General features: G+C 33.5%; 1 protein-coding gene across 5 annotated transcripts in view; it reads left to right on the forward strand.

The window, feature by feature from the left end:
- The window catches only part of LOC132699106 (rap1 GTPase-activating protein 1), a 373,626-nt gene that overhangs the window by 211,690 nt on the left and 148,798 nt on the right, over positions 1-13,138 (forward strand). For all 5 annotated transcript variants that reach the window (XM_060665596.1, XM_060665597.1, XM_060665599.1 and 2 more), the window contains one exon: positions 2,001-2,226. In XM_060665596.1, coding sequence (XP_060521579.1) covers positions 2,001-2,226 — 226 coding nt within the window. The remainder of the gene's footprint in view (positions 1-2,000; positions 2,227-13,138) is intronic.

Consider the following 13,138-nt stretch of genomic DNA (forward strand, 5'->3'; position numbering starts at 1 on the left):
CTCCAAATTAATCCCATCAATGAACAATACTACATTTTATAAGCTTATTAGCAGAAATATTTTAATTATTAGTGGATTTCTGATATCTAGGAGGCACTATTTTTCACTACTTAAAATATATTTAATTTCTTATGTTTTGAAGTTTTGTGATTTGTGGGATTTGGGAGATATTATTACATGTTCAGAGGCCAACAAATTAGAGGATTTCATTATTAAAAAGAACATTTTAAGTTGTTTTATTTCTTTTAAAATATCATTCATTATCGTTATTCAAAACTGAATTCTATTTACCTTTCCCTGTTCATTTTAAACCCATTTAATCAACAAACTATGGTTTAAAATAGAAAAATATGGGCGTGAAAGGCTTGCCTGAACAACAATGAATTTGCACGGCTGAGAAGTAATTGACAATAAAAAATAATGAAGCTCGACCCGATTGGAGTCCCACTTGCAATCAATTAAATTTATTGAAATATTTCTGGCATATACTGAGAGTAATTAGTTCAGGAAACGATACTTTGCGTTGTGTCATTGGATGCCTATTGTTGCTAGTTAAAATAAGTTTGTGGAATCAATTCACTAGACCGGTAAAATAAGAGTCAAATAAATATTTGATGTGCTGACATATATTTTACAAATCAGACAGTAATCGGATTATACGGAAACTTCCATTATTATCTCCCCTATGATCAAGTCGTTTTGGGTGGCGCCTAAACCAAATCTAGTATTACAAAAATATTTTGGAACTGATGTGAATGTTTAAGAGTTTCACTTCAGAAGGCTTGTGTGATTCTGGCAAACATTTAATTCAATCCGATTTATACTACACATGTAGGATTGTTTATCGTTAGTTTATGGTTCTGAGGAAATAAACACAGTCCGACGTTCTGGCAAATTAAGTAAGACTATATTTTCACTTATCTACGCAGCGCAAAAGAACTTCTTTTACACTTGGCATGGACAACAATTCGTCCACCCGTCTTTCGTCTAACAATTCGTGTACTCGTCATTCGTCTTATTAAAGAAAAAGAGTAAGCGGCACGGCTTTCCGCGTTACCCACGTCTTTTGCGTCTTTTTAGTTTAATCGACTAATACATAATGTCCCTGGTCAAGTGTCGTGACCTGCTTTTAAACCCTTCGTCGGTACGCATCAAAAATAGACCCGAACTTTCAGGAAACACCGCAAAGCGGCTTGCTCTTGTGATCGGCTCACGTCCGTTAAAAGAAGTAATGTAAACATAACCCTTTATAATTGAATGCAGAAATAATAAATAAACAAATACCGCGTTGGCGAAAACTAAACTAAACGATATATTTTATCTACATAAAATATATTTTTGTCTATATCTGCGGTATGATATTTCTTTAATTAACAAAGTTTTCGAAAAAAGCAACGGCTTCGATAGAAAAAACAACTGCCACTGTATTCCACAACTGTATTCTATAAATTTAAAACTCGAAAATAAAATAACAAATATTAAATATACACGAATCACTACCATTTAACTTTCTTTAACGGTATAATTAAATTGTTGTTTTTTTATTCGAGTTTCTTATGGCAAGTGTAAACAAAGTATTAATTATCGCTCACAAGAGATACATAAAAAATACAAGTGATACCCACAGTACTTCTTACCCTTCGTTACCTAATATGTCGGTATCGTTTCTAATTCTGTTTGTATAAAGTCCTTATGCAGTGCCCAACAAAGCGTAGCATTAATCAAAAGTTTTTTGATTTGAAAAGCGGTCATTAACTTTGATAGCTGTATTTTTCATGTCGAAGCAGATGTTTGAGAAACGATCCTATCCCGATTTGTAGACGCAAAGCCTTTAATAATACAGATTGTGGGTTTTGGGGCAGAGACTGAGGTGACCCAAATTATAATATGAATAGCTTCCTTTTTGGCGGTAACTAGAACAGTCGATAGCATGGTTTTTTTTCTTTTTTAAACGTCAGAGCGTCTTTTATGGGAAAGTGATGACCTATTTATTGTTTCAGGAGGCAACATCAAAGCACAGCCACCAACTCGGGCAACACCACTTGGCACGGGAGTCCCTTAGGCGGTGGTGGCACGACCGTAGAGTCGCAAGATGATCAGCATGTCCTCAAACCAACACCGGATCGACTCAAAGGCACCACGTGCGATCTGTTTGAGTTGCTGGAGAAGGCCCAGCGATCCAGGTTAGATGACCAGAGATGCGTCATGCCTTCGACATTTAACCAGGCAAGTGAATTTTATAAAAATGTTCCCTCGTTCAGCCTGTTTCCGAAATATATTGCAAAAAATATAGGCTAAGAAATTAGTTTTAAACCATGGTGCAAGTGCCTACAGTGACCAGTTGTTTTTGGCAAATAGCAAAAAAAATACACTTTTTAATCAGCCGCAGCAATATTTATTGTGATTTTGCCCCACGCCAAAAAGGAAGGACCGAGATGTTCAGGAAATGGTTGCAATTTACTCGCAATAATCTTGATAAAATAAATAGATAATTTATGTACTTTCTTACGTGAAGTTCACTTCACTGTATGTAAACATTGTTTTAATATTGACTTATCAACTTTTAAAGTTGTTATTCCGACCATTTACACCATATTTTCTAAATCAAAATCGTCATTTTTTTTAGACAATAATATGATAACATTTTCTAAGAGTCCAGTTAAATGATCATTGAACATGACACTTTTCAAACTACTTCTCTGTTGGTGTTCAAACACATCCTGGCTATATAAATGATGTTTCTAAAAAAAGGATTGATTTTGCGGACATACCTGCACACACTAAGCAGCACTTTGCTCCATTTTCTTTCTGAACAGAACTCTTAACGCGTTTTTTCAGAACACCTAAGCAGATCTGAGCATATTTTGAGAAAAACTGCCGTAAAAATACACCTAAACTGAAACCTGTCGAACTGACGAACTGTCGGCAGCCATATTGGTTGCTGAACGCCGCTAGGTCTTATTTGTCCGTTTTAAATGACAGTCCGTATTGCTTGAAAGCTAGATTTCAAGTGACCGCGCCTGCGCATAATGAATCAATATTGTGTGATCAGCATAGGCATCACGGCCTGTAAATACATATCTACTAGCTATATAGCTTTACGTGTCCCTAAAATTTTTAATATAAAAATCTATGGAAACAAATTATCATCATCCGTGATCAGTCCAGCCACACACACACACTGCTCGTCAGATCTTGTCTGTGTGACTGAGCCTTTAAGGGCTCTTGTGCTCTTTCATTTCATCAAAAAAATGAATAGAAACGTAAATAACTGCGAAGTGCGTGTGCTCCAAGGGACGCATTGTTCGTCGTCTCGTAATTTTTGCGACGCCGGTCCGGGAAGATTTTCAATTATTTATTTACATCGGTCCTGCGTTTGTGGTGACTTTTCGGCGCCCCGAGGGCTTGCGATATTGGACTATTCTTTTTTTGCCGAACAGTCGCCTATTTGCTATTGCTTTAGTGTTTTTTGTGGATTCCAATTACCCACGCCGCAACTATTGTTTGAATGGAAGGTGCTCACCAGGTTCGTTGAAAATTTTATTACTTCAGTTGGTCTTTATTATACACTGTAAAATTATAAGTAAGTAAAATTTAGTAGGTAATTTCCAAGTTCCAAAAAGCGGCGTGTCAGGAATTTAATACCTATTGGAAGTTGCTCTAAGTTTCCACTTAATATTAAAAAAAGTCAGGCTAAGTGTTAAAAAAGTTTTTTAATCCATTATGACTAAAAAATGTTGTCTCGAACTCCCTATACTTTACAATATTGAAAATCGGTATATATATTTTGAAGTGATCCCTGAGAAGAATCCATTAACAACTTTTTTATAAAAAAAAATTGAATAGTGTTTTTTCAAATTTTGACTAATAAATGCGGTTGCAGTTGGGCGAGATCACGGTCAAAAAGAAATATTTCCAGCTCTCTGAATGAGCAATTGGAATACCTAATTGACTAAAATTTATCAAAATTAATCAATTTTAAAGTGGACATTCTGTAAAACATACGCTTCGTGTCTGTATAGTACTTTAAGCACTAACTAGCCAAATTCAATATGGCATTGTTATTCTGAAAAAACGTTTTCCATTTGTAGCAATCGACTTTGAGTGTGCCCATCTCGTGAGAAACACTATATTTTTTTGGTTACAAATCTGTATGATGCTGTCGTTTAATTTTATGCTCGCTGTTGTTGCCAAAATTGTATTTGACCCAATTTTCAAAGCATTGAAATAAGCCTCGTTTTAGCTTCAGTTTAAATCTGCCTCAAGGTGAAGTCAAAAATGAGTCATACAAATATACAATTTTTTCTTTGTATGCGTTTAACATATTCAGGTAGAGATTATTCAAGAGTCGACTTATAAAATAGAGTTGTCAGTATGTTCTTATCAAGACTTACAGTCTTAAACTGAAGGCGCAGATAGTATTTTGATAGATTTTTTCCCATCATTGAATATTTGCTATTGCTTACTGAATAATTGTTTACGTATAAACCGTTTACTAGTTTTACTGCATTTCGTGCTTATTTCGTCTGGGGTTTAGCCCCATCTGCCGCCCGATAGGAAAATTATCTTCGGCTTTCAACGCGTTTAGAGGGCAAAAAGACCAACTTTATAGATACATGCTGTTCTTGTTTGCTAATCTTGGGAGTTTTTAGTTTTCATTAATTCGGGGAGGTTATTATTCACATTTTTACAGGAATAAAATTTAGTTAACAACTTTATCCCAGTTGGTATAGTTCAACTAATGTCAAACCGGGAAAGTTCTAATGGGATTCGTTATCTAGTTGTTGATAACGAATTGCTCTGCAGTTTGTATATTTCAAAATGCATTCGTATATATTCGGTCCAGTCAGGAACGAAAATTTCTGGAATTTTATATACACTTTAACCCGTAAGAGTTTTCGGAAACGTGGAAAACTTTCCCGGCGTCGGGCGCGTCGACATCGCGTCGCTCCATAATACGTTTTCTGGAATTATTGCTTCGTATACTTTTGTATACTCTTCGAGGGTTATATATCGATGCTGTTGGGAATCCGAATAGAAATTTACGTTCACATGTTCAAATGCTCTTCGTAAAAGTACAGGTAATGGATTTTGGATTTCTTGTTTTTTTTTATCGTAAAATATTCGGCTTCCATTTGCGGGTTTTTAAGTATTTCGATAAAAGTAATTATAATTATGCGGTTTAATATCCAAACTCATTTACTGCTTTAGCTTGATAAGTCACTCAAATATGTGTTGGTACTTTTGCGATTTGCGAGGTGATTTTGCTGGACAGCGTGTTAAATAAACTGTTAAATAACTGTTAAATGTCAGCTCCCATGAGTACGGTGAGCTAAACAGAAGATAAAAAATAGTCCGTCCTAAAATTGAGTTTTATAAAATTTCTATATATGTTTTCAAAAAAAAAAAAAACATGATTATTAAAGAAACATTTATTTGCCTTACCATCTTTTTTCAAAATTAAATATTTTTGTTTGTACGATTCGATTGGCTGGAACTAAATTACTTTATACCCATTCTATCGCCACTACTAACTGTTTGTCGTTCGTAAAGGTTTGCTGATATTGCTTATATATAATTTAGACCACAATAATAAAAATAATTCTGATCCAGTCAGAAAATAATGATTGGTATTCGTAGTAGGGCTGTAGTATGTACGTACGAAACATGAAAAACAATCAGTGGTCGATGAAGGTTTCTTAATTAAATTGTTTGGAAAATTAAGATGGAAATTGCAATAATTAAAAACGACAGTCAACAATGAATTGGAACTAAAACCGTCCTAATTATCTTCTCAATTTCAACCTACTTTTGTGTATTCTTATTAAAATACACAAAAGGCGTAGTATGACTTGCTAAATCTCGCAAGCAGTTATTGCGGTTGCGAACCACCTACGATTCGTGCGATAGCTTTGATAAATGAGCGGAAATAGTAATGCGTTTTTCGATCGAAGGTTGTAGAGATGTAATGTGAGATTTACGATTGCTCGTGTGTAACAATATAATAATCTCGATAATAATTCAAAATCGTCAAAGAATTCTCCAAATATCCAAAAAGTTGTTCACATATCTTCTTGAGTCTAAAATCATTGGAATTTTTACCCAACTTTTTGAATTTAAATAAATATGGGTATTATTTTAGCGACTGTTTTTTTATAATTTGACATTTTTTGAAAATTGACTGGTATCGGAATTTACTGAATTCCACCTTCTACACAAAAGTTAACACCAAAATGAAATATGAAATGAGTTCATTATAATTATTATATATATTTATACACATTATATAAATAATGATATCTTTAAATTTTGATTGATAAAAAATATGTTATTTAAGTATGCCATTTCGGTAAATTTAAACATTTAATAATTCATGTCACAATATTTAATTAAATAGTCTATATATGATGTTTATCGCAGCGAAAACTTCTGTTGTTTTACATGTAAATAAAATTATGCATTTCAAAAATAGGCATTTGGTCCCTTTTTAACAAGAAAACTAAAAAATTAAGGTTAACTACACTACCGCTCTTCTTCGCTCCAACAAACGAAATGTCTTAAATATTTTATTTATTTAGTACGGTCCTGATCGGAGGTGTTGTTGTTAGCGTAATTACAGTACGTTTTTGCTGGGCGAACGCTATTGGTTGTCGATTGTGAAAAAAAAATGTTCCGAGTGTAATTAATTCTTTTGAAGTGTACTGGCAATGACGATTGGATTTTTTGATATCTTCATTATTTGGACACAAAGAAGCCACAATAGCGTCGTCTGGCCAAGTGACTCTTCGGCGAATATTCCACGAAGTGATTGCGGTTTCATTATATACTCGGCTGTTGTTGTCGAGTAATTTGTTAATTGTATATCATAAATCCCCCGCTGCTGATTGAGTATATAGACATTCTGGAGTAGTCTAAAATTCGGGAATTTCAATTAGTTGTTTGTTTAAATGATTTTAGTTACAGTTTACCAAATTTTGAACATTTTGTTATTTCGCTTTAAACTTCTCATAAATACCAAAGAAAAACGTTATGATTTTCACAAAATTAGTTTCCAAATTGTTGTTAAGCATTCATTGGTTAGTTTTTCAACGAAAACTCCAGCTTTACCCATTAAGTTAAGTAGAGAAAACACTATTTTCGGGGATTTCTTAAATTTTGTTTTGTAGCTCTTGAAACTCACTCCCCCTTCGATTTCTCCGAGTTACGTTGAAACTTATTGTGTCACTATGGAGCAAGAGAAAAAGTTTATTTGAAAGCAACAACTTTTGTCGATTCATTTCTCAATGCGTCTCAGCTATAAACAAAAAAAATATGTTTCGAGTACATGGATACCGTGATGTTTTCAAAACCAGTTTGCGATATTTGAGTTATTCGAACTGTACAGCGGTGAGACCGTAAATTATGCGCAACTGTTTACGAGAATTTCGGCCTAGAGGCGGGTCCCATTTATGCGTTTTAAATCGACAACTTCGACCTGAACGGTCGAACCCTCGGCAAAATATGCGTCAGGAAGTTAGTGAAACGTTCGATTGATGTTTGTCTAGCTACTAGATACGTAGTTTTGAATATCCCATTTTCTTAATTTGAAACAGCCACGTCACAACAATTGCGTTTATTATTCTTTACATCCAGCAGGAAACATCTATCTTTTGAAGCCAATGAAATTGTCCCTTCATTGTTAAGGTGGTTCAAGATCTTTGTCTCTAACCTAAATGCTCTCTTTTGGGTCCATTATTTCAGACGAGGCCACGAATTATTTAATCTCCCATATGGGTAATTTATTTCATAATATATCACATTTTTGCTGCCTTTCTCTGTAAACAGTTATAGTCGTATAGACATTTTTGTTTGCATGAAAGAATAATTGCCATCATCCGCGACTGCACGGGACCAAACATGGTGTTTTGTTTTTTGTAATACAGAATGATTGAAAGGAATACATAAAAACGTTCCTCCATGCTAAGAAAAAGTCAATCCAAAAAATAATTTTAAAATCCCACACCCACAGAAATGTGCAATTGCATTTAAAATTTATAATTCGAAATCAACGTTGATTTCTCATTAGGTTTTTAGGTTTACTATCGAAAGTATTCACAATCATAGTAAAATAATAATAATAATAATAATAATAATCATAAAATTCGTCTTTAGAAATATTTGAGCTTAAACGGGCATAATCCCAAAAGAATGGCTTTTATCAACATTTGTAGCTATTCCGAAAAACCCGAATGCAAGGGAATGCAGCGAGATATTTTTAATAATAATCCACAAGCGTGGATATAACAAGCTTGAAGAGGACATTAGCGAAAGATAGTTTGGGTTCAGGAATGCAACATGAATAAGGGAAGCATTATTCGGCCTGAAGGTTTTAATGCAAAGGTGTTTGGATGTAAACCAGGATCTTTTCGTCTGTTTTGTGGATTGCAACAAAGCTTTCGATCGTGTGAGACACGACAGAGTTATGGACTTATGGAAATCCTAACGACATGAGAAAAATTACCAATCTATATTATAATCAAAAAAATATTTCTAGAGAGAGCAAAGAAATGTCAAACGAGGTAATAGTGGAAAGAGGAGTAAGACAAGGATGCGTGCTCTCTCCTGTACTTTTTAATCTCTACTCGGAGAACTCATAAACAATATTACAATAGTGAATCCCTAATTGAAATTCTCTATGCTACTCCAGTACCAGTCGGGAGCAATAATTAATGTTTAATAATTAAGCATGATTAATTGGGTTGATTATCATTTCCTTTTCGTTGAGGGATGAATCCGTCATTTCGGGTGAGATATAAGAAAATCTCCGACGACGTTCCGGCTTGGCATTGCCGAATACGAATTAATTAATTTTCCCGTTACAAGTTCCCGAAATTTCAGGCTGTTTATGACGTAAATTTCGTGGGAAAATTAGTTACCCATTTGAACAACGTAGAACTGAATCAAATGCATTCCATTCGACAAAAATTGTTATGTTATCTTAATACGTGGTGTGTTCAAAAAGTAAGGCGACTTTTGTAATTGGATTGGCTACGTACATTTGATCTTCCATATTTTTTGTTATGTTCCCAAGTTCAGCCAGTTTGCACGTTTACTTTTTTTGTGAGACAGAATCATGTTTTGTGTACTCTGCGATTTTCTGCTAAAAAAAAATAAAATTTTGTGTAAAAAATGAAATTGTTGACAACGGCATACGGTGAATCTACTTTGGCAAAAAAAAAATGTTTATAAGTGTTACAAGCTGTTCCCAGATGTATGTCAATAACTGGTAAAAGCGTTGAAAAAGTGAAACAAATGGTGTTGAAAAATCGTCGAATCGCTATTAGAGAAATAACTGAAGACGTCAGCATCCTTATTCGCTCGTGCCATGCAATTTTTTCCGAAGTTTTGAGCATTAAACGTGTAGCAGCAAAATATGTTCCGAAATTGTTTAATTTTGAACAAAAAGATTGTCGAAGGAGCATCGCTCAAGAGATGTTAAATGACGTCAATGATGATCCTGATATCCTCAAAAAGGTCGTAAGTGGTGACGAAGTGTATGGTGATGACGTCGAAACCAAAGCCCAGCCCATTTTGCATCATGATAATGCACCTGCTCATTCGTCGTTGCTTGTCTGTCTAACTTTTTGGCCAAAAACAAAACCACAATCATGCCTCAGCCACCATATTTCTTTTCTTTTTCGTTCTTTTTTCCTTTTCCCAAAATTCAAAAAACCAATGAAAAGAGGGAGGTTGGGAACGATTGAGGAAGTAAAGAAAAGATCGCTGGAAGAACTCATTCCAGAAAGTGCTTACCAGAAGTGCTTCGAGGATTGCAAAAAACGTTTTCACAAGTATATTATATAAGGGGTACCACATTAATTTTGATGAATAAGTAAATACTTTTTAATAAAATTTAAAATTCACCTTTTTTAATACACCTCGTATAGTTTATTCAACAGTCCATGATCCTCCAGGGGCCAGGATGTTTAGTTTTTGTCACTCAAGGTAACAGGAATAGAGCAATAGTTCTCATACGAAAGCAGATTTCGATATTCATTCATTAGGAACAAACTTTCTGATTCTATCAGAACAAACGGGGCCCTCACGCTCCGCTCATGAGCCATAGGATTCCGTCTGGTTTAATTAGCTTTGTGACGAAAAATACTAATGGCGTAAAATTTTCAACCCTACATTGAAAAATTGGACTAGAATTATAGAAAAGTGAAGTAAATTATGCAATAGAAAAAGACGATTGGTAGTGGCAATCCTTATCTATATCTTTCTCATTTGTTTAAATAGGAGAAGGCACAATAAATTCCATTCTACCAAAGATTTTAAAAAAATAAAATTCATAGTATTACTTCTTTCGGAAACAATCGCATGCAAACTAATATGCTTAGAATTTTTAAATATTTAGTGCTTCTTAACGTTTTAAATAAGAATGTAGAGCAGTGTGTATTTTTCAGAAGTGTCATTTAAAAAAAAACTTAAAAACAACTTGTTTACCTAAATTTGTAGATCTAAACAATATATATAAATAAAATAAATAAAATTAATTCAATTCTTTATTCATATCACCCTATATTTATGCTAACCCTCTAAGTTATTATTTATGCAGCAGGTGCATTATGCAAAAATATCCAAATAGTCAAATATACCTAGTGTTCAGGCAGATTAAATGACTGGTCAAATTCGATCAAAATGTTTTGAACAACACTTGCAATTGTAGCATTTAATAATAATAATATTTTATAATAAATTATTGTGCATTTCTGATGTCCAATTTGCCTATAACCCTCTTCAAGGAATACCCGAATACGATACTTGGCGATTTGGGAAATGTAAATAAAAAATATATATTTCAATGTATTTTGAAATTTATTTTGGTCAACTGATACAAAAAGAAATCCACAGCCCTAAATATACCACAACCACTTTAGTGGTTCTAAAATGATCATATTTAGACATATTTATATTTTTTAACTGCCTCAGTTGGATAAAAGAAATAAAGTTTCATTTTCATTTGGTACGGACCGTATGTAACAAATCGTCGTGTAAAACCGGGATTAAAAAACCATTGCAATTTATAACAAATCGCGCGGCATTATAATAAAAACGAAACTGTACAAAGTCAATTTACGATGAAAAATGCGTCCAATCTTATTTCCTTGATTAATTCGTTCAGATATGGTACAGACGCGAGAAAAATTACACGCTATTTATATCGTCCTAAGAGCGCTAATTTTTCTCGAGCCGACTGCGTTTTCCCGCTGTTACTTCTCTCGAAAAAATTTCCATTAACTTTTTCTTGTTTTGTACCGAAAACTTTTTGTTATTCGACTTCGGAATGTGGTGGACGCGTTAAATAAAGTGCGCCGATTTGGGGTTATAGAAACAAATTATGAATAGTAATTTATGTTGCTCATTTATAAATATAAATACTGAATCTGTAGTTTTATTTTTTTGAGATATTAATATTTGAGGTTTTTATTTTCAATTTTAAGCCCTTTTGGAGGCTAAACCTTTTCCGGCCAACTACTTTCGTTTTCAATTTGATATATTCATTCCAAAAATGATCAAAAGTTGCCACTTGTAAAAAACAGGTTTGAATCTGGTTTTACTAAGTTACTGAAATATATTTATTTGTTTCCATTTACTTTAAAAATTCAATTTTTTTTATTCAAATGGATGCCTATTTTTCACATCAGCTAGATTTTACAGAATATATTATCAGGAACTGAAATCCTGATCACGTGCAAAAAGTATTAAATTATAGACAGTATAGATAGTGGCACATGTGACACAGTTTTTGAAAAAATATCAAAATTCGAGCAAACCCGTTTTTCAAAAATGTAAGTGAAATAGCAAAATTTGTTTTTTTTTGCAAATCTGTAAACCACTCTCCAAAAACCGCAAATCAGGAAAGCTATGTTCCAAATATCCGTTTTAGTTTTATCTCTTAAAACATTTCACAATTTTTCCTTAACAGTTTCGAGTGTTCTGCGGTTTTTTATAACTAAACATGCTGTGCAGGAAATCGGCCAATAGCTAACATATAACAACTTTATAAGCGATATTTTGCGCACATGTCAGACGACGTGTTTACTTTGACGGTACCTTAAATAGCAAATGCTTTGGTAAGTGATATATCAATTTGACGAATGAATAAAAACGTTATACTGGCACGCCTACAAATATCATGATTTATGCTTCATTCTCTTTTTTAATTAATCATTTTCTCAGTTTTGATCACACGAATAATGTTTGAATGTTATTACTTTTACATTTACAAGAAAATTCGTCTGTATGGATGTGTAATGTATGTACTTATTTCTATTTGAGATGTTGAAAATTATTGCCACATTATATACTCTTCTATGTTATTACAAAATATCCTTGGGTAAAATGGTATAGTACTTAGGAATAACAATTGTTAAATTTTACTATCGTCTTTAAAATACCAAAAAGCCAATAAATAGGGAAGAAATATTAAAGTGTTAGTCCTCGCGCATCCGCCGTAATTTTGAATATTGGTTCATTTAGCGCGAAGCCTAATGCGCTGTATTTGGTTTAGTCTTAACGATTTTAATTCAATTGAAATATTTATATTTAACTATTAGCATTAGCAATCTTTATTACAGTCAATGTCAAGACGTCAATCAACCGGTGCCAAAATATTCCAATTTCTCTTTGATCGATGAGTATATTATCTGGAAGTTATTAAAATGAATTGGATCGTTTACTATCACAGATTCCCCTTTCCGTAATACGTTGGAATATCGCAGTCGCATGCCTAACGATAATTAATGTTAATTGATGTTTACAATAAAGACGTGAATGAATAATCAGGAACTCCAGTCGCACACGGCAATTTGCATCGAAATAAGGCCACCTAAAGAGCCATTTGTCGATGACTGTGTTAGACGATTTGGATGATCATAGGCGGAGCGAACGCCCTGTCATCTCGTTTCATGTTCGCAGATTAATAATGCATCAGAAACCCAAACATAATCTTTTTTTAATTATGTGTGAAATTGCCCCTCATCTTTGCTCTCATTATGATGTTTTGTATTATTGTTGCTAAATAGGTTTTAATAATCTTTTTTAGCGGAGTAGTTTATTTAATTTTATTGGCTTTATTGGATGCGAATTATGAAGA

The sequence above is a fragment of the Cylas formicarius genome, unplaced genomic scaffold (assembly GCF_029955315.1).
Source record: "Cylas formicarius isolate icCylForm1 unplaced genomic scaffold, icCylForm1.1 PGA_scaffold_3__17_contigs__length_32017465, whole genome shotgun sequence".
Classification (NCBI taxonomy): domain Eukaryota; kingdom Metazoa; phylum Arthropoda; class Insecta; order Coleoptera; family Brentidae; genus Cylas; species Cylas formicarius.